This window comes from Neolamprologus multifasciatus, chromosome 14, assembly GCF_963576455.1.
Source record: "Neolamprologus multifasciatus chromosome 14, fNeoMul1.2, whole genome shotgun sequence".
Lineage (NCBI taxonomy): Eukaryota > Metazoa > Chordata > Actinopteri > Cichliformes > Cichlidae > Neolamprologus > Neolamprologus multifasciatus.
In genome coordinates, this window is record NC_140452.1 from 13,697,433 (window position 1) to 13,720,984 (window position 23,552).

The window sequence follows — 23,552 nt, forward strand, 5'->3', positions numbered from 1 at the left end:
GGCGTGATAGTTTTCCCAAGCCGGGATCATTATGTGACATCATGGTGGTCACCGCCTACTGTGAGGATGCAGTGTAAATAGAACTTAGTGTGGCATGCAGTGTTGTAGCTGCGAAAAAATCCCCCCGGCAACATTAAGCCTGCACATAGTCAACCTCATTGAAACTTAAGCTGCCAACTTTTGATGTGGATGAGATGATTTACATTCATGCATAGTTAGCTGGAAGCAACAGAGCTTAGAGTCAAATGTCAAACTCAAAATGAATTAGATTTATGTTACCTTTTGCCTTTTTGAAAACCATACATTTTCATTTTTATTTCATTAAAAAATTGAAATATTATTTGTCAGTAGTTTGTTATGCTTAGAAAAAGAAAAACAATGCAAAAACACTTTCAATACTTTATTTTTACATATTCATATACAGGCGTCTATGTAAACCTGTGAAAGACTAAGTACATGCTTACTGCTTCCTGTTGTATTTGAATAAACTACAAGACTTCTGGAACGATGTGTTTTGGAAAGACAAGAGCAAAGTGGAGACATTTGGCACCACCAAACACAGTATATCAGCACAAACACCGCATAGCAACTGTCAAACACAATGGTGGAGGAGTGATTCTTTGTGCTTTTTGCACAGCCACAGGACCTTGGCACCTTGCAGCTATCGAGTCGACCATGAACTCAAAGTATCAAAGCATTCTAGAATCAAACATGAGGGAATCTTTCCAACAGCTAAAGCTTGGCCCAAACTGGATAACGCTACAGGACGATGATCCCAAACACACCAGCAAATCGGAAAAAGAAGAGAGTCGAGGTGTGGCCCACTAAAAGTCAAGATATCAACGGCTGAAATACTGTGACAGAACCTTAAGAGAGCTGTGCTTATAATGTAATGAATGCTTGTAAACCTCAATAAGAGGTAAAGAAGAGTGGGTCAAAATTATTCCACAATGATGTGAGGCTCTGATACAAACATACAGGAAATGATTACTTCAAGAAATTGCTTCTAAAGGTGGATCTACATGCTATTGAATCGCAGTGTACTTACCTTTTCAGTACTGCACAGAGTCCTATGAAAAGCTTTTTCCATTGACTGTATGTGCACACAGAGGAGTCTTGTGTAGCAGTCATCAACATTTCTATTGTTGAAACTATTAAATAAGAAATTCACAACCATTTTACAAGGAAGATAATATTTTGTTTGGGTGACTGAACTCATTTTTCCCTCGCAGAGATCTCTGCATCATGCACATACACTCCATTTGCTATTAAGTATTTTCTTAGAGAAAAATCTGTTGCACAATAGGACTTTATGTTAACCAGTTAAAAAGTTGAAAGCAATAGTATGTTTCAAAAAAATACATTTGAGAACATATCATGACAGATGCATTGCAATAGTATGCGGTTGCAGAGCTTCGATGAACTGCTTCTGTGGTATTTTGTTTCTGGCAGTATTCAGGTAGACTTAGATGAAAGCTGTTTGACTCAAAAGCTTTGCTTCTGGATTTATTTTTAGAAATTGGACTTTCGCGCAGCATATGGAAACGCGGTTCTTGGATTATGCTGTATCATAAGCAGTGGATCAGAGTGACGTCTGATTAAAAGTGCCTTTTGTATGCAGAATCACTAGTCACTCAGGTTAAATGATACCTCACCTGAAATCTTTTAAGTGTGAAATCACTGCATCAAAAGTAACAGCAGCTGTGGTTAGTCAACAAATGTTTTTGTATTCGTGCTGTCATTTTATTGCATGGCTCTTGGAACATTGTGAAGACACTGCACCCACTTGTGATATTGCTTTTCCAGAAAAGAAAGAAACTTTCACCATCACTGGTATGTCGGGTTTTGAGTATTGTTTTACAGTTACATGTATTTCTTTGTACATATAACTATTAGTAGACATCACAAGTTATGTTCAAAATTGCTGCTGCAATTCCTGCTGAGGGAAGTTACTGGTCATAAAAATCGTTTGATGGTCCTGTGCACCGACACATGACCTTTTGCACAATAATGCAATGTGTTCTTGGATCAGAGAGCTTATTCCTAATTTCACAGCCAGCTTGCATTTTCAGAAATCCTATTTGCAGGCTAAAGTATTTTGCTGTCATTTTTATATGTAGTACATGTGCACTGCTGAATAAGTAATGGGGGTTGCCACAGCATGCATGCATTAACACTGTAGATCAACAGAGTTGCTCAATGCACTTCAAACCCACTAACTCTACTGAGTGCCCTCACAGCCTCTTCCAGTTCGAAATCATCTGCTTTAAAACGGCAGAAAGTATTTTTATGTAAAAATACATGCACCCTATCAGCCTAAATCATAAAGTGGCACTGCAAAATAGAAGAACCCCAAGCACTCTCTCACTCTGGTAAAAAAGAGATGGCAGACCCAGAAGCTGTGAGTGAAAATGAGTGATATGTGTGCACAGTTTCCTGATGTCACTTTATGAATGTTCCTGTAAGATTCTTGCAGTTTAAAAAAAATTCTATCAGCCTACAAAACTACTGGTTTAGAGGTGATGCCGTTTGTGCATATGCTCTGGTATAACATGATAGATTACATATGGTGAAGCTTCTTGATCTAAAGTGACACCCATGTTGCACCATTCTTATCTTAAAGCTGTTGGTAAAGTCACTCCTTACTTAGCTGCTCCTGGCTGTGGGGTGTTCCAGCTGAACAACAAGCTTCGGAAGCTGCCTGCTCCCAAAACATTTTCAATAGACATTGATCTAGAACTGTGGTGCCAAAATGTCACATTGCAAGTATAAGTGTTAACATAAGCAGCACGGTGCGCAATTCCTGTGACATGTACTGCTTGTTTGGAATTGGTTTAATTAGGGCTGTGCGATATGACCAAAATCGCATATCCCGATATTAAGACATCTATCGTCCGATAACGATATAAATCACAAAAATGTGACATTTTCTGTAAATTCTGTGAATCTCGGGCAGCTCGACTTGCGTGAAGTGTTTCCAGCTGCGCGTCATGTACCTGGAGTCGAGTGTTTTAACTGATGCATGAAACGATACATATTTAGACATAGGTTGTAACAGCCGCCGTTTTCTTTGTGAGTATTTATTACACAGCGTGCTGCGGGGAAAAGCCTGTTTAACATTTGAGTCTAAGGTTTATTTTTTAGCACCTGGCGGCTCTTTTTTGCTGCTCATCCGTAAATTCTCTGCATCTTTCGCGTGATTCAGTTTATTTTGAAAAGTCTCAACAGGATCTTGAGCTTTATTGTGAAAGGTTTATGTGGAAAATAAACAAGCGGACACACGGTGGTTTTACCGGTTGTTGCTAACGTACAACACATAAAAACAAGCGCTTGTCCATCTGTAGTGTGGTTATATTAAATATAAGAGAAAGAGAGAACTTTAAGCAATTAATATAGCCACTACAGTGACCATCAAAATAATGAAAAAATATTGCTGTAAACAGTTTATTTTGCGACACCACAAAACAAACGATAGCGTAAAATGAAACGATAGACGTTTTTATATCGTCATCCAATGTATATCGTTATATCAAACAGCCCTAGGTTTAATGTTAGGAAACTAAATAATCTGACTGTCCTCAATTTTGTCCTTTAATTTCTGAGTATTTAAGAAAAAGTGATCTGCTTTAATCAGTAGTAAAAGAGCACTGGCAACTCTCTGTCTCTCCCTCTTGCCCACTGTGCCACCCACACAATGCCTTGTGTCTGTATTGCTCAGCTTCTCTTTGTTCAATGCAGTGTTGTGTAAAATGACAACTTGGTGAAAATGCTCACTTGATTTTTGGGCTCATTTTAAAGCAGAAGGATTTGCATTCCTCTTTTTTCCTTTTATATTTTTTCCCTTTTTTTCCTTTTTTAATTATACTCATGGACCGACCAGTAGATTGATGAATCTGTTATTCCACGATTACCACAACTACGCCCAGTTATCATCACTATCCATGATACGGTAGCATCACAGTTCTTATACATCCGATTTAATCAGCTCTTCTCTTAATTAATCTGCCTTTATGATTTCCACTTCAAATGTAAAACAAGTGTCAATAACACAAACATAATTTTGCACGTTTTAACCGGTGATGAATTTAATGCATGTAATTTTAATATTTTATCGTCGCTTCTTCCTAAGCGCTTTCGATCATTTTACAAAGATTAGCGTGCATTCAGTATAATATTTTAATTAATGCATTCAGTATTATGTTTTAATTAATGCATAATTTCTCTGTGAAACTGTGTTTTTATTGTTGCAGCTGAGCTGTTAATTGATTGTATGCTGCAGTCACCCAAGGTCAGTCTCTTTTAGAAGTCTTAAAACATGGCAGACTCCCAGAAACAATAAAGACCAGATGGTGCTAAAACATGTAAATTTCTCACAAAGACGTGTTGGTCACAAGACTATATGGATGCTCTTCTAAAGAGTGCACTGAAGAAATATGTGCCAATAAAATGTGGAAAGTGCAAAAGAGTGTGAGATGAGGACAAAAATGAAAACGCTCAGCTCAAAGTGCAACTTCTGTGCAGACTAATGTTGGTGTGAGTCAGACCTTTAGTTCCCTTTATTTTCTTCTCAGCCTTCTCAGCCGCTTTATTTAGAGGAGTGCTATATGTGCCTGAATAGTTTTGCATGTGTTTGAACACACAGAGGAGCTTATGTGATTTAGATCATGACTGGGAACGGTCCTGGTATGCTGAGTTAGAAGAAAGTCATAGTAAAAATGAAACCGCTGTTGTGTAGAACACAAGTTGACCTATAGCAGCAATTATTTATTGTTGTCATCTGGCAGGCTCATAACTCCTGTTTCAGTGATTTATTTTTATTTGTTAACGTCGGTTCAAGGACTTCATGTCGCTGTGTGGGCTGTGAACAGTGTTGCAGAAAGTTTTTACCAATTTTAAATAACTTGAAAAGAAAATGATTAACAAGGCTGTTATGAAAAGAATACAGTGGTCTGGCCATCGCAAGTTTAAAACCGAGCAGATCATGGCTCTCAACTCACTGAGTTCTCATATAAATAGTTGTTGGATATTTTAGACAAATCACTTGTCTGAAACCATAAATAAGTTGCTGAACCATAATCTCAATCTGCTCATATGAAAATTTCTCATGTGTTTACTTTCATGGTAAATAGTCTACACCAGTTTTGTTTTGTTGTCATGGTTGGTTCTTTTCTATGTGGTGACGACAAGACAATACATGTATTGTAACACACACTATATAGGAAGACCCAGTCTTTTTTTTAATATACACAATAAACTGCACATACCTGCGTATCACCGAACCCACAAGTAGTTCTTTACAGACAAATACTTTACTGTGCAAACGGTTTGAGCCTTCCTTATTTCTTTACATTAGCTGCAGCGATTTAATACAGTATATAATGCAAAAGGTGACTTTCTACAATTCTAATGAGCTTGAAAGTCAGTATTTTGGATGGCCATACATAGCCTGACTGCAAATATTAGCTGGACCAACCAAAGGGCCAGTTGTATCTCTTAGGTCCTGTGTCAGGACTTTGCTGGGTTTTTTTTCCTGCAGTTTTCCAGTTTTCTTATTTTATTTTTAAGAACACATATGCCAACTTTTCACCTCGTTGATGCAAAATGCTGTTCTTTGTCTGTCAAACTCTGTTATCTGTGCCATTTTTCAGATTCAACTAAACAGACTGGAGCCAATTATGCATTTTTGTGGCAGGCTTATAGTACCAAAGTTTCCGCATGAATAATTTCCAGGTCAGTGTTAAATGGCTTAACAAACTGAAACTGAAAATCAGCTGATGTAGAAAAAAAACAAAAAAAAAAAACAAAGTCAGAAAGAAATGAAGAGTAGTTCTAGACTTTTGCACAATACTGTACAATTTTTTAATTATTCCGGAGTTGATATGACATAGAAAACATCTACCATTCATTGTTAGGTCTTTTTAAGCACTTGCCTCCTCTAATATCCTGTTCAGCAACCGTCAGCACCACAGGGCTAAATCTATTTGGGTTGACCCCTGTCTTGCATGCATATAATAAAAATGCCATAGCATATTCCTTGTGTGAATGGCATTTTCATGCTGTGAGCCTTTTTGTTTTGTTTACAAGAACATCCACTGGGGCAGAATCTGTAAACAACATATCTGGTGAGACTTTTTGTTCTTGATACGTATGAGAGATGTACATATAAATATGAAAATGCTGCTGTGTTTGCATTTACAGCATTTAAAAGCTCTACAGGGTTTTTACAACCAGGTTGTGTATTTGACAGGGGGAAGGTAGCACCATACCACCTTTTTTCTGTTTGCATATGAATGAGAAAATAACTGTCTGCCCTTCCGATTGCATTTTATGTTTCGTTTTATTTGGATGGTCGTTCACTGTGCTGTGCTACAAAATCTATTTTCTGATGACTTTGAAGTATTTTCTTTTTGACGTTCTGACTCTTGGGACAGATTTGTTTCTACTGTTTCTTTTGTATCATTGTAGCATTCACGTACAATAATTATGTTTAGCTTCGTACATTTGGCAGCTATCTGGGAATGGTAACGTACATTGTGCTTTTGCAAATGTAGCAGTCTGCCTCCTTGAGTACTGAACTTGGGTCATGACTGATTAGTAATGCCTCATCTATCCTTGAATCATTTAAAGTACCATTAGCATGTTTTGAAATGTAACATTTATTATTGCATTCGTCATCAAGGGATTGCAGAGATGAACAACCTAATTCTAATACAAGGTATCTCTTCATTTATTAATTCAGTTTCTGGTTCCTGACAAATAAAGCAATAGGTTAACATGTTTTAGTTCATTTAAACTAAGTAATAAAATAATTACCTAATGTTCTATTTACTTTTTTATAGATTGGTTCTATGTTGCCTACTAGAGCAGCGGTCCCCAACCCCCGGGCCTCGGAACGGTAGCGGTCCGTGAGTCGTTTGGTACCGGGCCGCAAGAGTTGAGGCTCAGGTGTGAAATGTATAGTTTTCAGGGTTTTTATCGGTTTTCAGCGTTATTTTGTTATCGTTTTTATCGTTTACTCGGTTTTCCTTGGTCTTTTCACGTGTGTTATGAATAAATTTTCTTTTTTTTTCGGTACCGGTACTAGTTTTATTTTGTTGTATTTATCCGCGACACCTTAAAGGCCGGTCCATGAAAATATTGTCGGGCATAAACCGGTCCGTGGCGCAAAAAAGGTTGGGGATCGCTGGCCTAGAGCCAGTGTCTACATATAGCTGTATTAAATTTCAAGAAAATAACAGAAATTTGATGAATGAAAATGTTGCCGTAAATGTCACCAAGTTCTCAAATGTTTTTTTAATCTTAACACAAAAATCAAAGCACATGAATGCAGTGGATTTAAATTCATTTCCAAAGATGCCAAGGAATTAGCAGTGAGTGATATTTAAATGTTAGTCTTAGACATTTAAGTTATACAATGAGTATTTTCCAGTCAGTTAAAAGCAGCAAAGGAGAAGAAAGAGAAGTATAAACTCTAGGATTCTCTCCTGTGTCGTGGAGTGGTGAAACACCAGCCAATGAGGATTTGAAGGAAAAACCCTGCTTGTTTCAGAACTTGTTAAACACAGAGATGGTGTTAACATGCTTTGTTCCAGCACCACTGCACTACCCCCACCTACACACACACACACACACACACCTACACACACACACACCCCTCCTCCACTACTATATCCAAACACACCCCTTTTCAAAGTTGAGTAAACCTGCAGAGAAGCAGCGAAGGGAGCTTGGCCCTGATTTCAGTGCTGTGGAGGAGCCAGGGGGCCCAGGGGACACTCAGGTTACCAGCATCGAATCCTGCAGTATTAGCAGGGCACAGTGAAATAACAGCCTGCCATCTGGAACCTATGCTAAAGCCATCCTAGCCTTGCAGCGTTCAATCACACTGACCTCAATTAAGTGTTATTTGTTCAGTATTTTTATTCACTTCTTCCTTTGCCTGCAGATCTTTCTGTCCTGCGTTGTAATGTATTCCTAACTGTGTCACATCCTGAGCAGAGAGTTTATGTTTTTCATGCAGGTCTTCTATTTGCATGAGCTTTCCCATTAAACTTTAAGCAGGTCCACCTCAGAGGAGGCTTCAGGAGAGAGCACCATGAGTGCAAAGGAATAAGCCTGGTCTTTGTGTGAAAGACATGCTGCATGGTATGCTTGGTAAGAGTGGGGTTTTTTGGTGAGGGCTCATGCTCATGACTCTACATGGTCTTTCTTGACCCCACTTAAAAGGGGCATGATGAGTGCTCTTGAGCAGGTCTTTTCTCTTTTCAGCCTTTATGGTACTCACTTTCTGCATTCAGAAGGGAAGGTTTTACTGTGATGTCCGTCATCAGTTTGGTATGGACAAAGTTTATTTTCGATGTTCTCTAAAATACATTTAAGTATTCCGTTATTGTTAGATGCCGAGTGTATTAGATTTATTTTTAAGTGTAAACATAAAATAAAATCACCTTTTGTCTGTCTTCTGTGAAGTGCAGATTATAATTTTCAACCCCAGCATGCCAATATTTTCTTTCCTCGATTTGTTTAACTTGCGACACAACCTAAAAGAATATAAAAGCGATCTCGTAAAATTTGATTTTTTTTCCGTCTTTTAAGGTTTTCATTCAATGCAAAATCATTTAAAAACAGGTTTTGTTTAACCAATAATGCTTATCATGATGTCAGATCATTAGGGTGTTATTTTGTTTATTCTAGATATTTAATTGGTACTGGATTGTTATTTATTCTGACCTGTTTTAGTTCTTGACATTTCCTTGACTGGTGAATTGAGTCAGCCTGAGTTGTGGATTGCACTTGACATGGAGCCAAGCGAGTACATGTGTTTTGAAACACAACTTGGAACTGTATTAAAGTTGGTCACTACTCTGAAATAAATATAAAACCTTTGGGTCTTCGGTACTCAAAATTTGAATTGGTCTCCATGGCTACATTTCTCTCGCAGTTATTGCTCTTTCAGAAAAGCCCGTTTTAATCGCAGTTCATCGCCACTTAACAATTCACAAATTGGATGTGGTCTGACTGGCAGCAGTGGTTGGACACCCTTCAAACTAGGGTGAGGTTGGCAGTATTTTGAGAGACATGCCCACAGGAAAAATGCCACACTGCTTTTTTTATACTGATGCTACTGAAAGTAGTTTTTAATTAGAATCTATGATTTATTTGGACTTTTCACTATGTTTGGATTAAATCTTTGAAACTATGTAACAAATATCATGTTACACATCAGAGTTATTGAGTCATTTTCAAGTGAGAACCCAAGTAGAGTGCAAAGTCCGTTTTGCTGCTGATTATCGGGACCTGGCAACATCAGAAATCAGATCAAATACTTATGTGTACTGCAGTCAGAATGATCAAGAAATGCATTAGCATGGGGAGCGCAGCCTTGGATAACTGGTGATTAATCCCGTCCACGTTGGGCATCAAGTAATTTAAATGACATATTTAAAATTGCAAAAGTTTCTATCACTGTGCCAAACTTTTCAGTAAGGTTTTATCATTCAAGAGTCATACATCTTTGCTTTTCAGGTTTGATGCATTCTCACTCATAAAAATTTCATTTTGACTCCAGAGGTCTTTTTCCTTGATGCATGCAAAATATGCAAAAAGTGGGAAAGAAAGAGAAAGAGGAGGAAGAAATGATACTGCTATCCTAACAGCAGAAAGTTAAAGCAGTGGGAGTTATTGTAGCCCATAAAAGACAATTGGCATTTTATTCAGAATAAAGTATTAGTCTCAGTTTTTATTTTATTTTTGTTTATTCTTTTACAAAGGATGTGTTTTCTTTAGTGTCTATCACCCGTGCCACAGTCAGGAATTCCAAAAAGAAACGGGAGGTGTATGAAGCCTCTCTTTCTTATCTCTATTTACGTTTTGTGATGAGTGAGCTCTGGTCAAAAATTGCCTGGTGCCGTGTGCCATGCTGTCAACATGTCACAGTACTGGCTGCATGCCAGAGATGCCAAGCAGGTACAGACTGCGCAGTGGGCATTTTGAATTGTCTACTAAATATCCCCTGCCATCAGTGCTAGACATCAATAGCAAAGTATGTCCTTAAAGGCCAAGAGACACATCCCAGAGGAATTCCCAAACAGGTGACACAGGGAACACTGCAGATGGCCTCTGAGCATGCTGCTATTTTTAGTGTACTTTTGCATAGATTTTCTGACTGAAGCGCAGGACATTATAACTACCCACCAAAGGTAGCATGCTGAAAAATACTGTGCAAGCATCAGTGAAGACCAAACCTTGATACATTTCATAACTACTACTACTAATAATAATACATTTTATTTGAGGGCGCCCTTCTAAAACCCAAGGTCACCTCACAAAGAGAAAAAGATATCAATAAAACAGTAGATTAAACTAGATTAAAATAATAATTCTCATAATAAATAATATTCTTAACCAATCATGTACACAGACTCTGCCAGCATACATTTTGGTAGCTTTACAATAACTTAATATCCAAGTCTGGAAGCAGTGCACCCCTGTATCCATTTGGTTAATAGATCCATTAAGCAGCATGGTGTGAGCCGAGTGCGGCTGCTGTGTGGAGCGCAGGCTGACGTGTTAATTCTGGGTAATTTATTACCCTGGGTGTCGACGGGCACGGCGCTTCTGACAGATTCTGTCTCACTGGGATCACCTCAGCCTGGCTTCCATGGGCATTGCCTGCTTAGCAGTGACTTCGGCATGGGGTGCTCACATCCGCTGATGCAAGTATGATGTAAAACCCTTTAGTGCAGGAAAACAACAGTGAAGATGCACATAGTGTGGCATTATATTAGACTGGCAGTCTTTGAAGATAGAAGGCTAAAAGCACACCTGTGGAGAGAGAGATGGTAATCAAATGTACTCCGAATGTTATAGGCACTTGCTGGCTCTCATATGGTTTTATTTATGGAAGTATCCTTTTCTGTCTAGGGCCGAGCTGTTATTAAATTACAAACGCTGATTGTGGCCTAGAGCTGTAGTGATCAATCCTAATTTACTCGGAGAATTAAATTTATATATAAGAGGATGCAGTGCCCTGGCCTGATAGATGAAAGGGCATTTCCCTCTTATGCGCAAACAATCAAAATGGCTTAAAAAAGAGACTATACATATGGGATTTCGATTTTTGTTGTTGTTGTTTTAATAACATATAACACAGGGCTTTCGCTGGAGAATAAAAGCTGCTTTAAGGACTGATAATAGATAAGCCAAAAAAGAAAATGCACAGGCGTTTGTGCGTGAGGGTTTTTTGCAGGCCTCAGCACTGTCTAATGTGCAGCCGGTGGGATCAGAGAGTGCAAACCTCTGGTGCCTTAGAGGGAGAGAAAGGGGATTGTGCAGGTCAACACAGCACTGCCAAACTACCCTTCAGCCATTTCATGTTATAATCAGTTGAGGGCAAATCAACATATGCAAATTTTTAGTGCCCCAAGAAAATCCTCTTAGAATTTTTGTCTGCACCGAGAGGATGGGAGAATGGATTTCTTTCTTCATGATCAATATTATTAGAGATTTCTTTTTTTTAATGCAATTTTGCAATGCTCTGTTTTCAGCTCTAGAAAATGGGTGCTTTCTGTTTACAGTAGGCCACTGCAGCAGCCACGCCTTTTAAAACATTGCATCTTTATAGCCGGAGCTGTCATCCGGTCGATGATGAAGCTACAGGGTGATTAGCCCCACCCAGAGGCTGCTGAGATGGGAGATGTGGGAGGTGTGTGGTTGTCAAAGCAGGGCTTGTGGAGATGACTCAGTTAAGCACTTAAGAGTAAGATCATTGCCATGCAGGAACCCTTCGTCTAGCTTTGCTGCGTGTGCTGATTTTTTACTGTTGATATTGAACAGCTGCAGATTTAGTTGTCTCAACACGGTCGTGTATGCTTCTTGTTGTGCATCAGGTTATGGCATGCGTCTCATGTTCTCGAGCTGATTCATTTTGCAAAGTGCAGCTAAGATCTTTATTATTGCTGTTGTGAAGAAACCTAATGACTGCAGTTTATGTGATTGATTGACGCTTTTATTATATACAGCACCTTCTAAGGTTCAGTATTGTACTTTGATCAAAGATGAGAATGCATCTGCATATAGTGCATATAAATCCTTGCATAAATGGACTAAAACTATTAGTTTTTGGGCTGCTAACACTGAAATTCAGCTTTGCAGAGCCACTACACTGCCTATGATGGGATTTTTTTTCATAAGGAAAAAAAGAACCCCCCCCAAAAAAAGTCCTCTAAGTTATATTCAGATATACAGACTCCTGTAGTGACAGTGGTGACAGCAAGACGTTGCTAAGTCTGTGATGTTTGCAGTGCAGTTCTTTGTCCGGTCCCTACATGAGTTATCGTGAGGAAATCTCTGGACCCCAGTGTGAAAAGATTGTAATTGGTATCCAGCAGTACAAGAGCACTGCCTCACACTCTGCTTGCGGGGAGTTCTTCCACTCCTTAAGAGCAACATGGTGGCCATTTATTAACCTCGTCTCCAACAACCTGTCACAGAGTAAAAAACAGAGCAGGGTATTTTCAACGTGCAACTTGATGCTGGGATTGCACTTTGAAGAAAAATATGGGTTAGATGATCTGATTACTAGTGGATGGCCCTAAATGCTCCAATTATAGACAACAGGCTGGAGCTACTTTTATGAAGTAACTTAAGTTACATTTGACAGTGTGCTCTATATTGTGTACTACAGGCTTTCTTTGAGCCCTGCACAAGGAGATATGTATTGGCACAGTTACAGGAGACTTGAAGTCCAAATAGAAATGATCACTTGAGACAAATTTGGATGCAGTTTTTCTTTTGTTTTTGTATTACATTTTTTTGCTCTTTGTTGTATGTTGTATGTGCATAGATGGGGCAATAATCAACATGTCTATTTGCACTCAGGTTTCTGTGTTTAATAGGCAGATAAAATACACTGGCCAGCTAATGTATTTTACACTTACACGAGTGTGGTGCGTTGCTAAACATTATTCGTGCACCCTTTTTGGATTCAGTAACTGTAGGATCATAAAGGTGTGATATAATATGACTCATTTTGTAAATATTAGATTTCCAAGAAACAGAATACATTTTATTTTCTTATTATTTTTCAGGAGCACATAAGCCCCCTGCTTTTTATGCTCTTTGCACTCTTTCAAATGACATAGTTTCGTAGGTACACTAATAAAGTGCTGGGAATAAGTTGAAAACATTAGCGTTCAGAGCCTTTTTTGCACTGTATGTTAAGTAGCAGCATCAGTTGAATCACTCCTGAGGCCAATTCAAAGACAGCTCTGTATAGAAAAATATTTTGGAACAAGACAAGTCATGCTGAGGTAAATGTCTAGAAGAGTAAAATACACTTTTGAGATGCCAAGACATATATTTCGGTATTCTGAGATCAAGGAAAGCAGAAAACCTACTGGTGTTAGCAACCTGCCAAGTTCATTTAAGCAAAACAACAGAAAACTGTTAATCAGGCCTGCTGATTTTAAGACAGCATTTATCAAACCATTTTATAAAAATGAATTGCTCTTGTCTGCAGTGCAGACTGCTAAAATTACTAGAAATATAGCTACATATTTAACTTTCTCAGTTAAAACAGACAAAAATAGATTAAAACATTTCAGATGGCTAATTTCAGACATTTTGAAATTTCATCAAATGTTGCCAGCCACTGTTGCAAATAACAGGAGACCTGCAATAGCCAGAAAGCTTAGGTCACTTGAAAGATGTTTGTTGATTGTATTGCAATGGGATTTTGTGGCTCAGCCACTGTTGGAAAGACTGAGTCATGCAAGCTGATCTTGGAAAAGTCAACACAAGAATCCCCCATCCCCATCATAATAATAACAAAACTTCACAACCTTTTTTGAGTAGCAGCTGGCAGTCTAGTTTTATTTTAATCTGCTTGTACTGCAAAATATACAGTACATCTCTGAGATTTCTGGAGTTAATCTAAATATATTGCAGTTAAATAGTTTTTAGGTAGGGTATATGAGTAGTTCCAAATAAACAGTTTTTAGAAATACAATTATTACTTAACAGATTTTACTTTTTAATTTTTCTATATGCTGTATTTGAAGGCGGTCAGCAGCAGATATCCAATGTGTTCTCCTCTCTGAACCGCGTTATGACACACACATAGTCTCCACGCATTGAAGAAGGGTGTTTTTGTAATTCCGATGAATCATTCCTTGAGGCAGGAACTAGCACTACACAATATTTGTGTTCAGTGCTTCATTTATTTGTAGCATTTCAGCCCTATAGACCTTCCTCGGGCTAAAGCTGCAAATTCTCAAATATTTTTAACAATAAATATCAACCAAGTCTACAGTAAGTTGATTATTGCTTTGCTGGTATTAGCTTTGGTTTCACTTCAGGCCAAACTATAAATCATTCAGGTCTAGCCTTTGCAGGGTAATGAGCATTAGTCCACAGACTAATGAGAGACAGGTCACCACCGGAGCACTTCAACCTAGTGGAGAGGTTCTCTTTCAAACCTGCGTGAACTCCACATTTATTTGCTGTCTCGCTTTTTCTTCGGGACTACAGCAAACCTTACCAAAACATATTATTTCCCGTCTTTCCATTAATTCCTAACATGTGTATGTACAGAACTCTGAATCAATCTTCGCATTCTGTATTTTGCCGAGGCCAGCAGTGTATATCAGTGGTGTAAAGTGAATAAATAGACTGCTTCTCCCTGTTATTTACCGGGCTGGTTTAAAAGCATTATTCCATTGCCTGCTCCTTCTGTCAGGGCTAAACCTTGAATTGCTTAGAGTGATTAGTAGCAGGGAGCGTGCTGCAGCACCGGTCCCAGACTACTTTTGTTTATGTAAAGGCTTTTACGCATTCTGTTTAATGCGCTGGTGGGGCTCGCTTTTGATCCCGGAAGGAGGCGGTTGTTGAGATACCTCCCCACCACCACTATGCCCCCTCTCCTCCGCAGCTTGTATTAGCACTACTGAATTCAGATCTGTTTGGCAGGCCATTCAGCCCCCCGACCCCATCTACCCAGCTCTTTTTTCCTCTATTGAAAACACACCTTTCTGTTGGCTGAGGAGGCTTTTCTATAGAGTCTAAGCATGTGAAAATTTTCCAGAAAAGAAATAAATGGAGCCTGCATGGAGCACTTCTTGCTTTCAATAGACCTTGTAGACAGTGTTACTGATACCTGCCCAATTTTCCTCTCAGCTGCACTATGAGCTGCTTGTATGTGTAGATGTTTGTCTGCAGTGTTGTGAGCTTTCTGTCACAGATTATTTGACTATGTGACTTGATAAGTAAAAGTTTTTCACCTAATCTCTTATGTATACATTGCTTTAGCCTGATAACTTTAAAGGGGGAAATAGTTGCAGTGATTTAGTAAAACATGGGCAAACTTACATGAAGATACAGTAAATAGGCAGAAACAGAATTTGTACAATTTTAATGAGCTTGAGAGTCAAAACTTGGTATGACCACCTTTATTCTTCTAGACAGCCAGAACTGCCTTAGACAAGTTTTCTTATCATTCCTTCAAGTGATAAAGAATATTTCTAAGGAATAATTCTCCAGGCTTCTTGAAGTGTATTCCAAAGTTCTTCTTTGGATGTTGGCAGCCTTTTGTTCTGTCCTCTGTAAAGGAAAGTCCATACTGCTTCAATAAATATAAGGTATGGGCTCTAGGGAGGCCAAACCATAATTGATATGATAGTTTTCCATTGTGTGTTTTTCTATACAGGTGTGCTTTTGCTGTATTGGCAGTGTGTTTGGGATCATCATCATGCTAAAAAAGTAAGCCATTGCCAGTCAGAAGATGCGTGATCGGTCGATATCTGACTGTACTTTTCTGTGTTCATCATCATCATCGTCTGTGTTGCATCAGCCTGTAAAGATTTTCCAACACCACTGGCTAAAATACAGCCCCAAAGCATAAATGTTTTCCCCCTGGAAAAACAGAGTTTCTCCACTTTTTGTTCTTCTATCCTCCATCTTTCCAATTTCCTCAAATTTTCTAAGCACAGACTGCTGATATAAGCCCGGTTTTTGGCTCATACCTCTTTGGGAATCCCTTTGTTGGTGCAAAAATGCTATTTTATGCTTGTCAAACTGTAGTATCTAAAAGATTTAACTCCAAATAATGCATTTTTATGACAGGCAGCTAGTAACAAAGTGTCTGAAGATATCAGGTACAGTACTTTTTTTTTTTTTTTTTTTTACCAATTTTCTCTTAATGTGTAAGTCATTTGTAGGCTTAACAAAAAAGAGCATCCCTCTGAAAATAGTGAGCTACAAGTACTGGACTGAAAAAATAGCCAGTGTCAAAAGAAAAACAAACTTGAAGAACTATTGCTCAAGATAACCTAAAATAAATGACAAGAAAGCTTTGTGCCTTAGAAGCAAAGTATACAGAAAAATAGACTTTTTGCACAGTCTTGTATCTTTACAGTGGGTGTTACAGATAATACAGTTCTAACATTTTAATGATCAGTTGCAATATTATTTAGATTTAGTACATAGCCTTAAAACTTATATTCTTATTAAATTACATTTGCATTAAAATATTTTGTTTCATGCACCTGAACATTACCAGCTGTTACTTATCAGCTATTATCTTAAAATAGCATCACCCATGAGGAAAACTTTAAATGCCAGTGTTTATGATCAATCAATTAAGAGATTTCACAAGCAAGTAATCTGCAATTGCATCGGAAAATACTCAAAGGAATTTGGTAAACACTGTGTGAAAATGCTCTAAGGTGCTGGAGTATGATATTAAATTCAATGCGTTTAGGCCGTGCTATAACAATAATACCAGAGATATTTTAAGGAATGTTATAATACCAACTGAATTGTAGGTTACATCACATGGATGCAAAGCCTCTGCTTTTCCCTTCCATGCTCCATACTTGGCACTGTTGTGATAACAGCTGAAGGACACATCATGCAAGGCAACATGGCTTCTGCTGCCACGGCTCAAATAGATTTTCTTCTTTGTTGGATTCGCAAACATTTTGTTTTGCAGATTTTGACATATTATTATGTTAAGTTGAGGTTTGTTTTGTGTAATTCACAATGGCGCCTACGTTGTGTTTATCAGCATGTTGTTTTGTCCTGGTTGGCTGGTCGGGCGGTAGATGTAGGTCATGGCAGCAGTCACACTGGGAGATGCGCATCTTAAATTATTGACACTATCACAATTCTGTCCTAGGGTTTCTGTAACAATAGGAAAACCAACATTTTGTTGCCATAACCAAATATATTGTAAATATTTTCTCATTGCCATTTTTTTTCTCAGGGTCCAAAATTGCAAAGTCTTTACTCTGTGATGAATGTTACCATTTAGTCTCGAATACTGCATGGAAAAATCTATGACATGTAAAGAGCAGCAAGCAGTTAATTATAATGGAAAACAGGGTTGTGCTGCGAGAGAAGGCTAGATTTATATGCACCGGTGCTGAATAGCAATTCTCAGCACGCTGCTAATTGTTTGATGGATAGTACAGACCCATTTGCATTTATATTGTACCCCAATTGCCTCCCACCTATTTAGATCACATATTTAACTCCTGACACTGGACCAATGGCCATAGTAACCTCCAGACAAAAACCTCAACAAGTGCTTTAACATGAGCTTCACTAAGTTACTTTTGCACTACAGATAAACTACAGGTGATTTATTTTATGCTTTGCTTTGCTTTGGTTTTGTGAAAGACAAAAGACTGCCTTTGGAACAAGGAACTCCTGCAGCTACAGCAGTTTCCACTTAATCACATAAGAGTTGTCTTTAGCGTAAGTTTGTTTTGGGGAGTTAAGATGTGCTATTTATACAGAATTAATTGACTGCAGTTTGTTCAGCAAAACTTAACGGTAACTCATTTTCTAAGCAGAAATCAGTTAACCCGAGTAACCATTTAAGAGCGGTGACGCTGATGTACTGGAGAACTGTGAAGATTTATAGAGGCAAGGTTTATTGCTTTTTAACACTGAATTAATAAGACTACATAAACCAGGTAAAAATGGCCTGAACTAAAATTAACCGGAACCCTGGAAGAGATTGAAACAGCTGGCTAGTCCGTTTGTTAAAAACTGTATTCTTTATCATGCTAATATTCCAGGTTGCATGTCGCTGGTAGCTGGTTACGTTCCGTCTGAAAGCAGCAGCACTAACCTTTCTCCAGTAAGTTATACTGGTTTTAACCTTTCTTCCTAAGCAGTGAAATCCAGTTCCTGAAGAAGGAAGTGAAAAGTTTGCAAGTATTACTTCTTAATTGTGACTTTTTCTTCGGGAGCTCCAGTGGTCTTTCTTTTATCTATGGTAGCTCATTCTAAGTTGTATTGGCCGATTGTGATCTCCGATGCACCTTGAAGTACTGAATGGGTCCGATGATTGTTCTTGCTTCCCAGCAGATATTTCAACAAGGACCTCATGCATCACTGTGTCTGATGACTTGAACTGACAATTCATTTATTATTGAATACTCCCTGCAAGCCCTTTTCTGTGGAACCACATTATTGCACTGCTTACAGCTGCTATACATCTGCTTTACACCCACAGACAAACCTGACTCTACCCTGGTCAGTTGTAGACAATGTAATTGAAAAATGCGGAGTTTGCAATTGTTTTAAAGAGGAAAATAGACCATCCATCATTTCTTTGTCTATCCAGAGAGACTTCAATTGATTTTGGATCATTCCATAGATATGCAGTTAGCGTCTTTTTGGCACTGCTCGAGGTCTGCATCTAAGGCTTTAGGAGAACTTTCTCTTTAGAATAAAAGCTTGATTATTATCTTCATTTTAGAGATTTCAGTTCATGGCAGTTATGTCTTTTTTACTGTTCTTTGTAAATAACTTTTCTTAGTCTTTGTAAAAATACCCTCATTAACCTTCTCCTTCGGTGCTTCAAGGCACTTTGTTCATTCCCTTGAGCCTACCATGAGAAAGATAATAACATTTTAAAAATAGGCCTTGTATCACATATTACTTCTATTTTTTTAGCGAGTGATGATATAACTAAAACCTTCTGTTTATTATCTTCACACACAAGTACATTAGAATAACGGTGGCGTTTCCTTTGTTTTGGAACGCTCTCACAGGATTTAGACTTGGGTAGATGAAGAACAACAACAGCTTTGCTCTCTGGCACCGAAACACAGTGATAATGTCAGATGTTGCTAAACACTGTTTAATTTTACAGGTGCCTTTTGTAAAAATTCTGACAGCAGCATTTAAGGTGGATAGGGTTTCAAGACTGGAGAACATTTGCATCCCATGTCATTTGTCACTGTGTATAGTCTGTTAGCCTCTTTGAAAAAACTTCACGAGGTTTCCCATGGTCTCAAAACTACATCTCATTGCATACTAGCCGATTAGTAATGAGGAGGAAGGGCTGTGCAGAACAGAGATGGCCAAAGCACTGAGCCCAGCTCTCAGGAAACAAAAACAATGCACTTTACAGAACATTCTTGAAACTTTAGAAAGCTGCTTGTTGTCTGGTACCTCACATTTGCATAGCATCAAGGATCTCGAGTAAAAGGTAAAAATTAGCAACTCATACAGGCTGCATTTGAAATGTTGGGAGCAGCTGAAGTGCTCTTGTGGCAGAAGAGTGGGAGCATTCGCCCTACACCCCCACCCCCACAACCCTCCACCTCCCCATGTGGCAGAGGTCCTGCTATTGAGGCCTCAAGTCATTAATCACCAGGATCTTTTCAGCTGTCAATACGTACAAAAAGAAAGCCCCAACACCAACAATGGCATCTTTGAAAAATAAACTTTTTTTTGGAGAAAGGGCAAATATAGTTCACTACGGATTATTGTTTACTGTTCTGTCCGGCACAAATCTCATACAGTATTCATAAAGAGCTTATCTTGTGAAAAAATCCTTGTCTGAACAGCGCAGCCATATTGTCAGTTAAACCTCCCAGATTTGCCTGGTGTGTTTTTTATCTTTCGTTCAGAGAGCCGTCTTCTAGCGTCCAGTGAGTTACATCCTGCGTTTGGTTATAGTAATTCATTGTCAAGTGTTGAGGCAGGCAGAATTGAAAAAGAACCCTGTGGCATGAATGGTAAGGTGTTCAGCTCGTGAAATATAATTATCATGGCAATGCATTTGGATGAAGCAGAAATACAGGTTACTCTGAGCTTCAGAGTGAACTGTGATCAAGCATTTTTGTAAGGTTTCCATTAGGGCTGCCACGATTAGTCGACTAGTCACGATTACGTCGACTATCAAAATCGTCGACGACTAATTTAATAGTCGACGCATAGTTTGAAGCTTTGTAAGATCACAAAAGACACAGGAATAAGTAGTAGGATTTAAGAGTGTAATAACGGACTGAAACAGAAGATGGCAGCACTGCATGTACAAGGATGCCAACTGCCGTTAAACCCCGAAGAAGAAGCTGTGTCCCATAATTCATAGCGGCCCAGAACAGTTGTCAACAATGGTGGCAGCTAGTTAGTTTTAATATTACTCTTATTATTCTTTCTGGGTCACAAAATAAACGTTTAACATATTTTCAGGCAAGAATGTAGCTGTATAAACCTCAAATATCTGCTCGGTTTATCAAGACACCACATATTTTCAAAAGCGCTCAGATGTTTTCGGAGAAGTCTGCTACCCACTAGCTTGATAGCTAGCTGGGGGCAAGGCTCACTAGAGCCGTGAGAACACCGGACTCCCGGCAAATTGTTTTCAAACCCACCGCCGTCTTTCCTACTCAGGTTAAACATGATATATAAGTCACTTAGATAACTTAAAAATGTTATTGTTTGGCTTTTTTCAGTATTTTATTTGTTCCTGAGTAAATCTGTTTGGCTGAGATTAAAGTTATAGTTTTTACACAGCTGAATAAACGTCAAGCAGACAACTGATTATGATAAGTGTGAGATGCTCGAGAATTTACCCCGGTGTCCTGTTATATTTTAGATAGCAAGGAGTTTATTAAACTTCACCGAAACAATCTGCAAATTTCATTAAAATTCAATAAACTATCATCTTGTCTTTATTTTTAGTTAGCACATACCTTAAACACTTAAAGCTGTAAGCTAATGATAGTTATATAAGAGCAGATGCTGCTGGTGCAATAAGCTGTATGTTTCATGTCTAACGGATGATGATCTGATTAGTCAAATAATCGGTGACTAGTCGACTATCAAAATAATCATTTGTAGCAGCCCTAGTTTCCATTCATAGTGACATTTGTAGATGTGATCAAATGTTTTTATATCCACGTGGTCACTTCGAATGTCATAGTTGCATGACAAAAATTGCTGTCCAGTGTACTAATACCCATTGATTTATGTCGTGCTTCTCTGAGACAGCAACATCTTGCAGTTTTATCTTTATTTTCTTCTGTTTTCACTTCAACAGTTTGTCCTTGACGCCAAGAAAATAAAATGCACCACATAGCTGAATGCCTAAAGTTCTTCTCTGTGTAGATCTTATACTCTGTGTTCTGTTTGGCAGTAGTAGTTTTATGTTGCAGATTTTAATCATCTCTGTGGGTTCAGAGTAGTCTTAGATTTGTTTGAAACCTCCGTTTCCAACTGGTGATGATTTGTAACTTATAAACAACACAATTCATGGAAGGACACCTGCCACTTTTACAGATGCTGGAGTCCCAGCATTTCTATGTGGCACATAAAAAAGAATATTTGTGGGAGACTTGCACCGTAAACTTTATAGGTGCAAGATTTGTTGTGCAATATTTTATGAAATCTAATCCTAGTGGTTCTCCGGGCTCTCATTGTGTGTGCTGAGCCATGCATGCGCTGTTCGGGGGCATGCATTTGCATTTGATATGTTTCTGCAGCAGCTTGGTTAAGTGTGTGTATGTGGGTGTACAGAGATTTTTATTTGAAAATAGTCAGTAATGGCTTTTTTTAACATACTACCATTATGCTTCCTGAAATGATATGAGCATGTTTGAATTAGACATATTTTATACACATTTGAATGCCTTAACTTTATTTTGTGCGATGATAAAGGCTAAAATGTTTTCTTTTTCTTCTACAGAACTCTCAAACTAAACTGGCATTGTAACCCACATTTGATTTTGGAAGTAGTGTGGAGGCAGCCATGGAAGTGAAGGAACGTAGACCCTACCGCTCACTTACTGCTCGGCAGGACACAGAGCGCCGTTACACTAGCTCCTCAGCAGACAGCGAGGACGGTAAACCCAACGCAAAGTCCTACAGCTCCAGTGAAACACTAAAAGCCTTCGACCATGATTCGAGGATGGCTTACGGGACCCGTGTCAAGGAAATGGTTCATCACGAAGTGGATGAATTCAACCGACAAGGTTAGACAAAATAGTAGACGAGAAAATGTCATTAATATCACTTGGTATAGCTAGTAGCGGTTTATTAGTGATATGCATCATCATTTTTTAATGATGAATCTCTTATTAATTTACATTCAGTCGCAGTAGAGGTCACTCAGCATCATCCAACTATTAAGTAAGGTGGCTATGGATTGAACTTACCATGGCAGTGTTAAAAACTTCATGGAGGACATGCACACTTTCACCTGCCCGCTGAAATGCATAATTAATCATCTAAGTTTAAATGAAATATGATGGTATATTTAAATTTTCTTGCCACTTGATGTTGTAGTTCTGCTTTAGCAGAGCAAAAGCAAAAAAAGGCAACATTTAAATACAGTAAAACAGGGAATTGAGTTACAATTTGCCCCAGTGTAACAAGACATAGTTCTGATAAGGTACCCTGAAGTGAATATATTGAAAGCATGTAAAGATGTTTTGTTTTTTTAAATGTTAAATGTCCCAATCCTTCATGTACTTGCAACTCCACGACCACTGCTAGTGAAACCTTTGATCTATAGTGTGTGTTTTCTCCGCCCAGGCCATTAAATTGCTGTCATTTTCCTGCACTGAATACTGTTAATTATGTTAAGTGATGCAGCTAATTATGTGTATCTGTTGGCTTGCTGTAGGGGCAGACTTTTCCCTTCGAGATCTTGGCTTTGGAGATGCCCTGCCATCGCATGTCGCCACATACAGGACTGACCTGGGGATGGCACACCGCGAATATTCAGTCAGTGTGGGCTCAGATGCGGACACGGAGACAGACGGCATTATGTCACCAGAGCATGCAGTCAGATTATGGGGCCGCAGCAACACCAAGTCAGGCCGCAGCTCGTGCCTCTCCAGCAGGGCCAACTCCAATCTAACTCTGACTGACACGGAACATGAGAACACAGAAAATGGTAAGGAGCTTTTTACTTTTTCTCAGCCATTCTTAATCAAAAAGCAGAGTCTGAATTTTTTTGGTTTATTTTGACGCCGGTGTAAACAACGTAGCATGTTGTTTAACAGGAAAAGAAGAACAGCGTGAAATAAAGTCACAGTTTTAGACTAACTGATTATTATGTTAGGTTGAATCGTTTTTGGCATTGCTCAACTGGACTTCTTACAAGGACAAGATGAGCTGCAATTAAACATGACAGTTTCATTAAGCCTTTCAGATTTTTGCTTGATTATATTAGAAATTGGCCCAAAGACCAGCATAATTAGGATGTGACTTCTAAAAGGAGATGCGCTTATTAGTTTTCAGCACGATCA

At 38.6% G+C, this 23,552-nt stretch overlaps 1 protein-coding gene across 13 annotated transcripts in view; it reads left to right on the plus strand.

The window, feature by feature from the left end:
- The window catches only part of tenm4 (teneurin transmembrane protein 4), a 150,788-nt gene that overhangs the window by 13,027 nt on the left and 114,209 nt on the right, over positions 1 to 23,552 (plus strand). For all 13 annotated transcript variants that reach the window (XM_085131021.1, XM_085131020.1, XM_085131023.1 and 10 more), the window contains exons 2-3: positions 21,986 to 22,271; positions 22,925 to 23,197. In XM_085131021.1, the coding sequence (XP_084987147.1) occupies positions 22,049 to 22,271; positions 22,925 to 23,197 (496 nt within the window). In that variant the 5' untranslated portion in view covers positions 21,986 to 22,048. The remainder of the gene's footprint in view (positions 1 to 21,985; positions 22,272 to 22,924; positions 23,198 to 23,552) is intronic.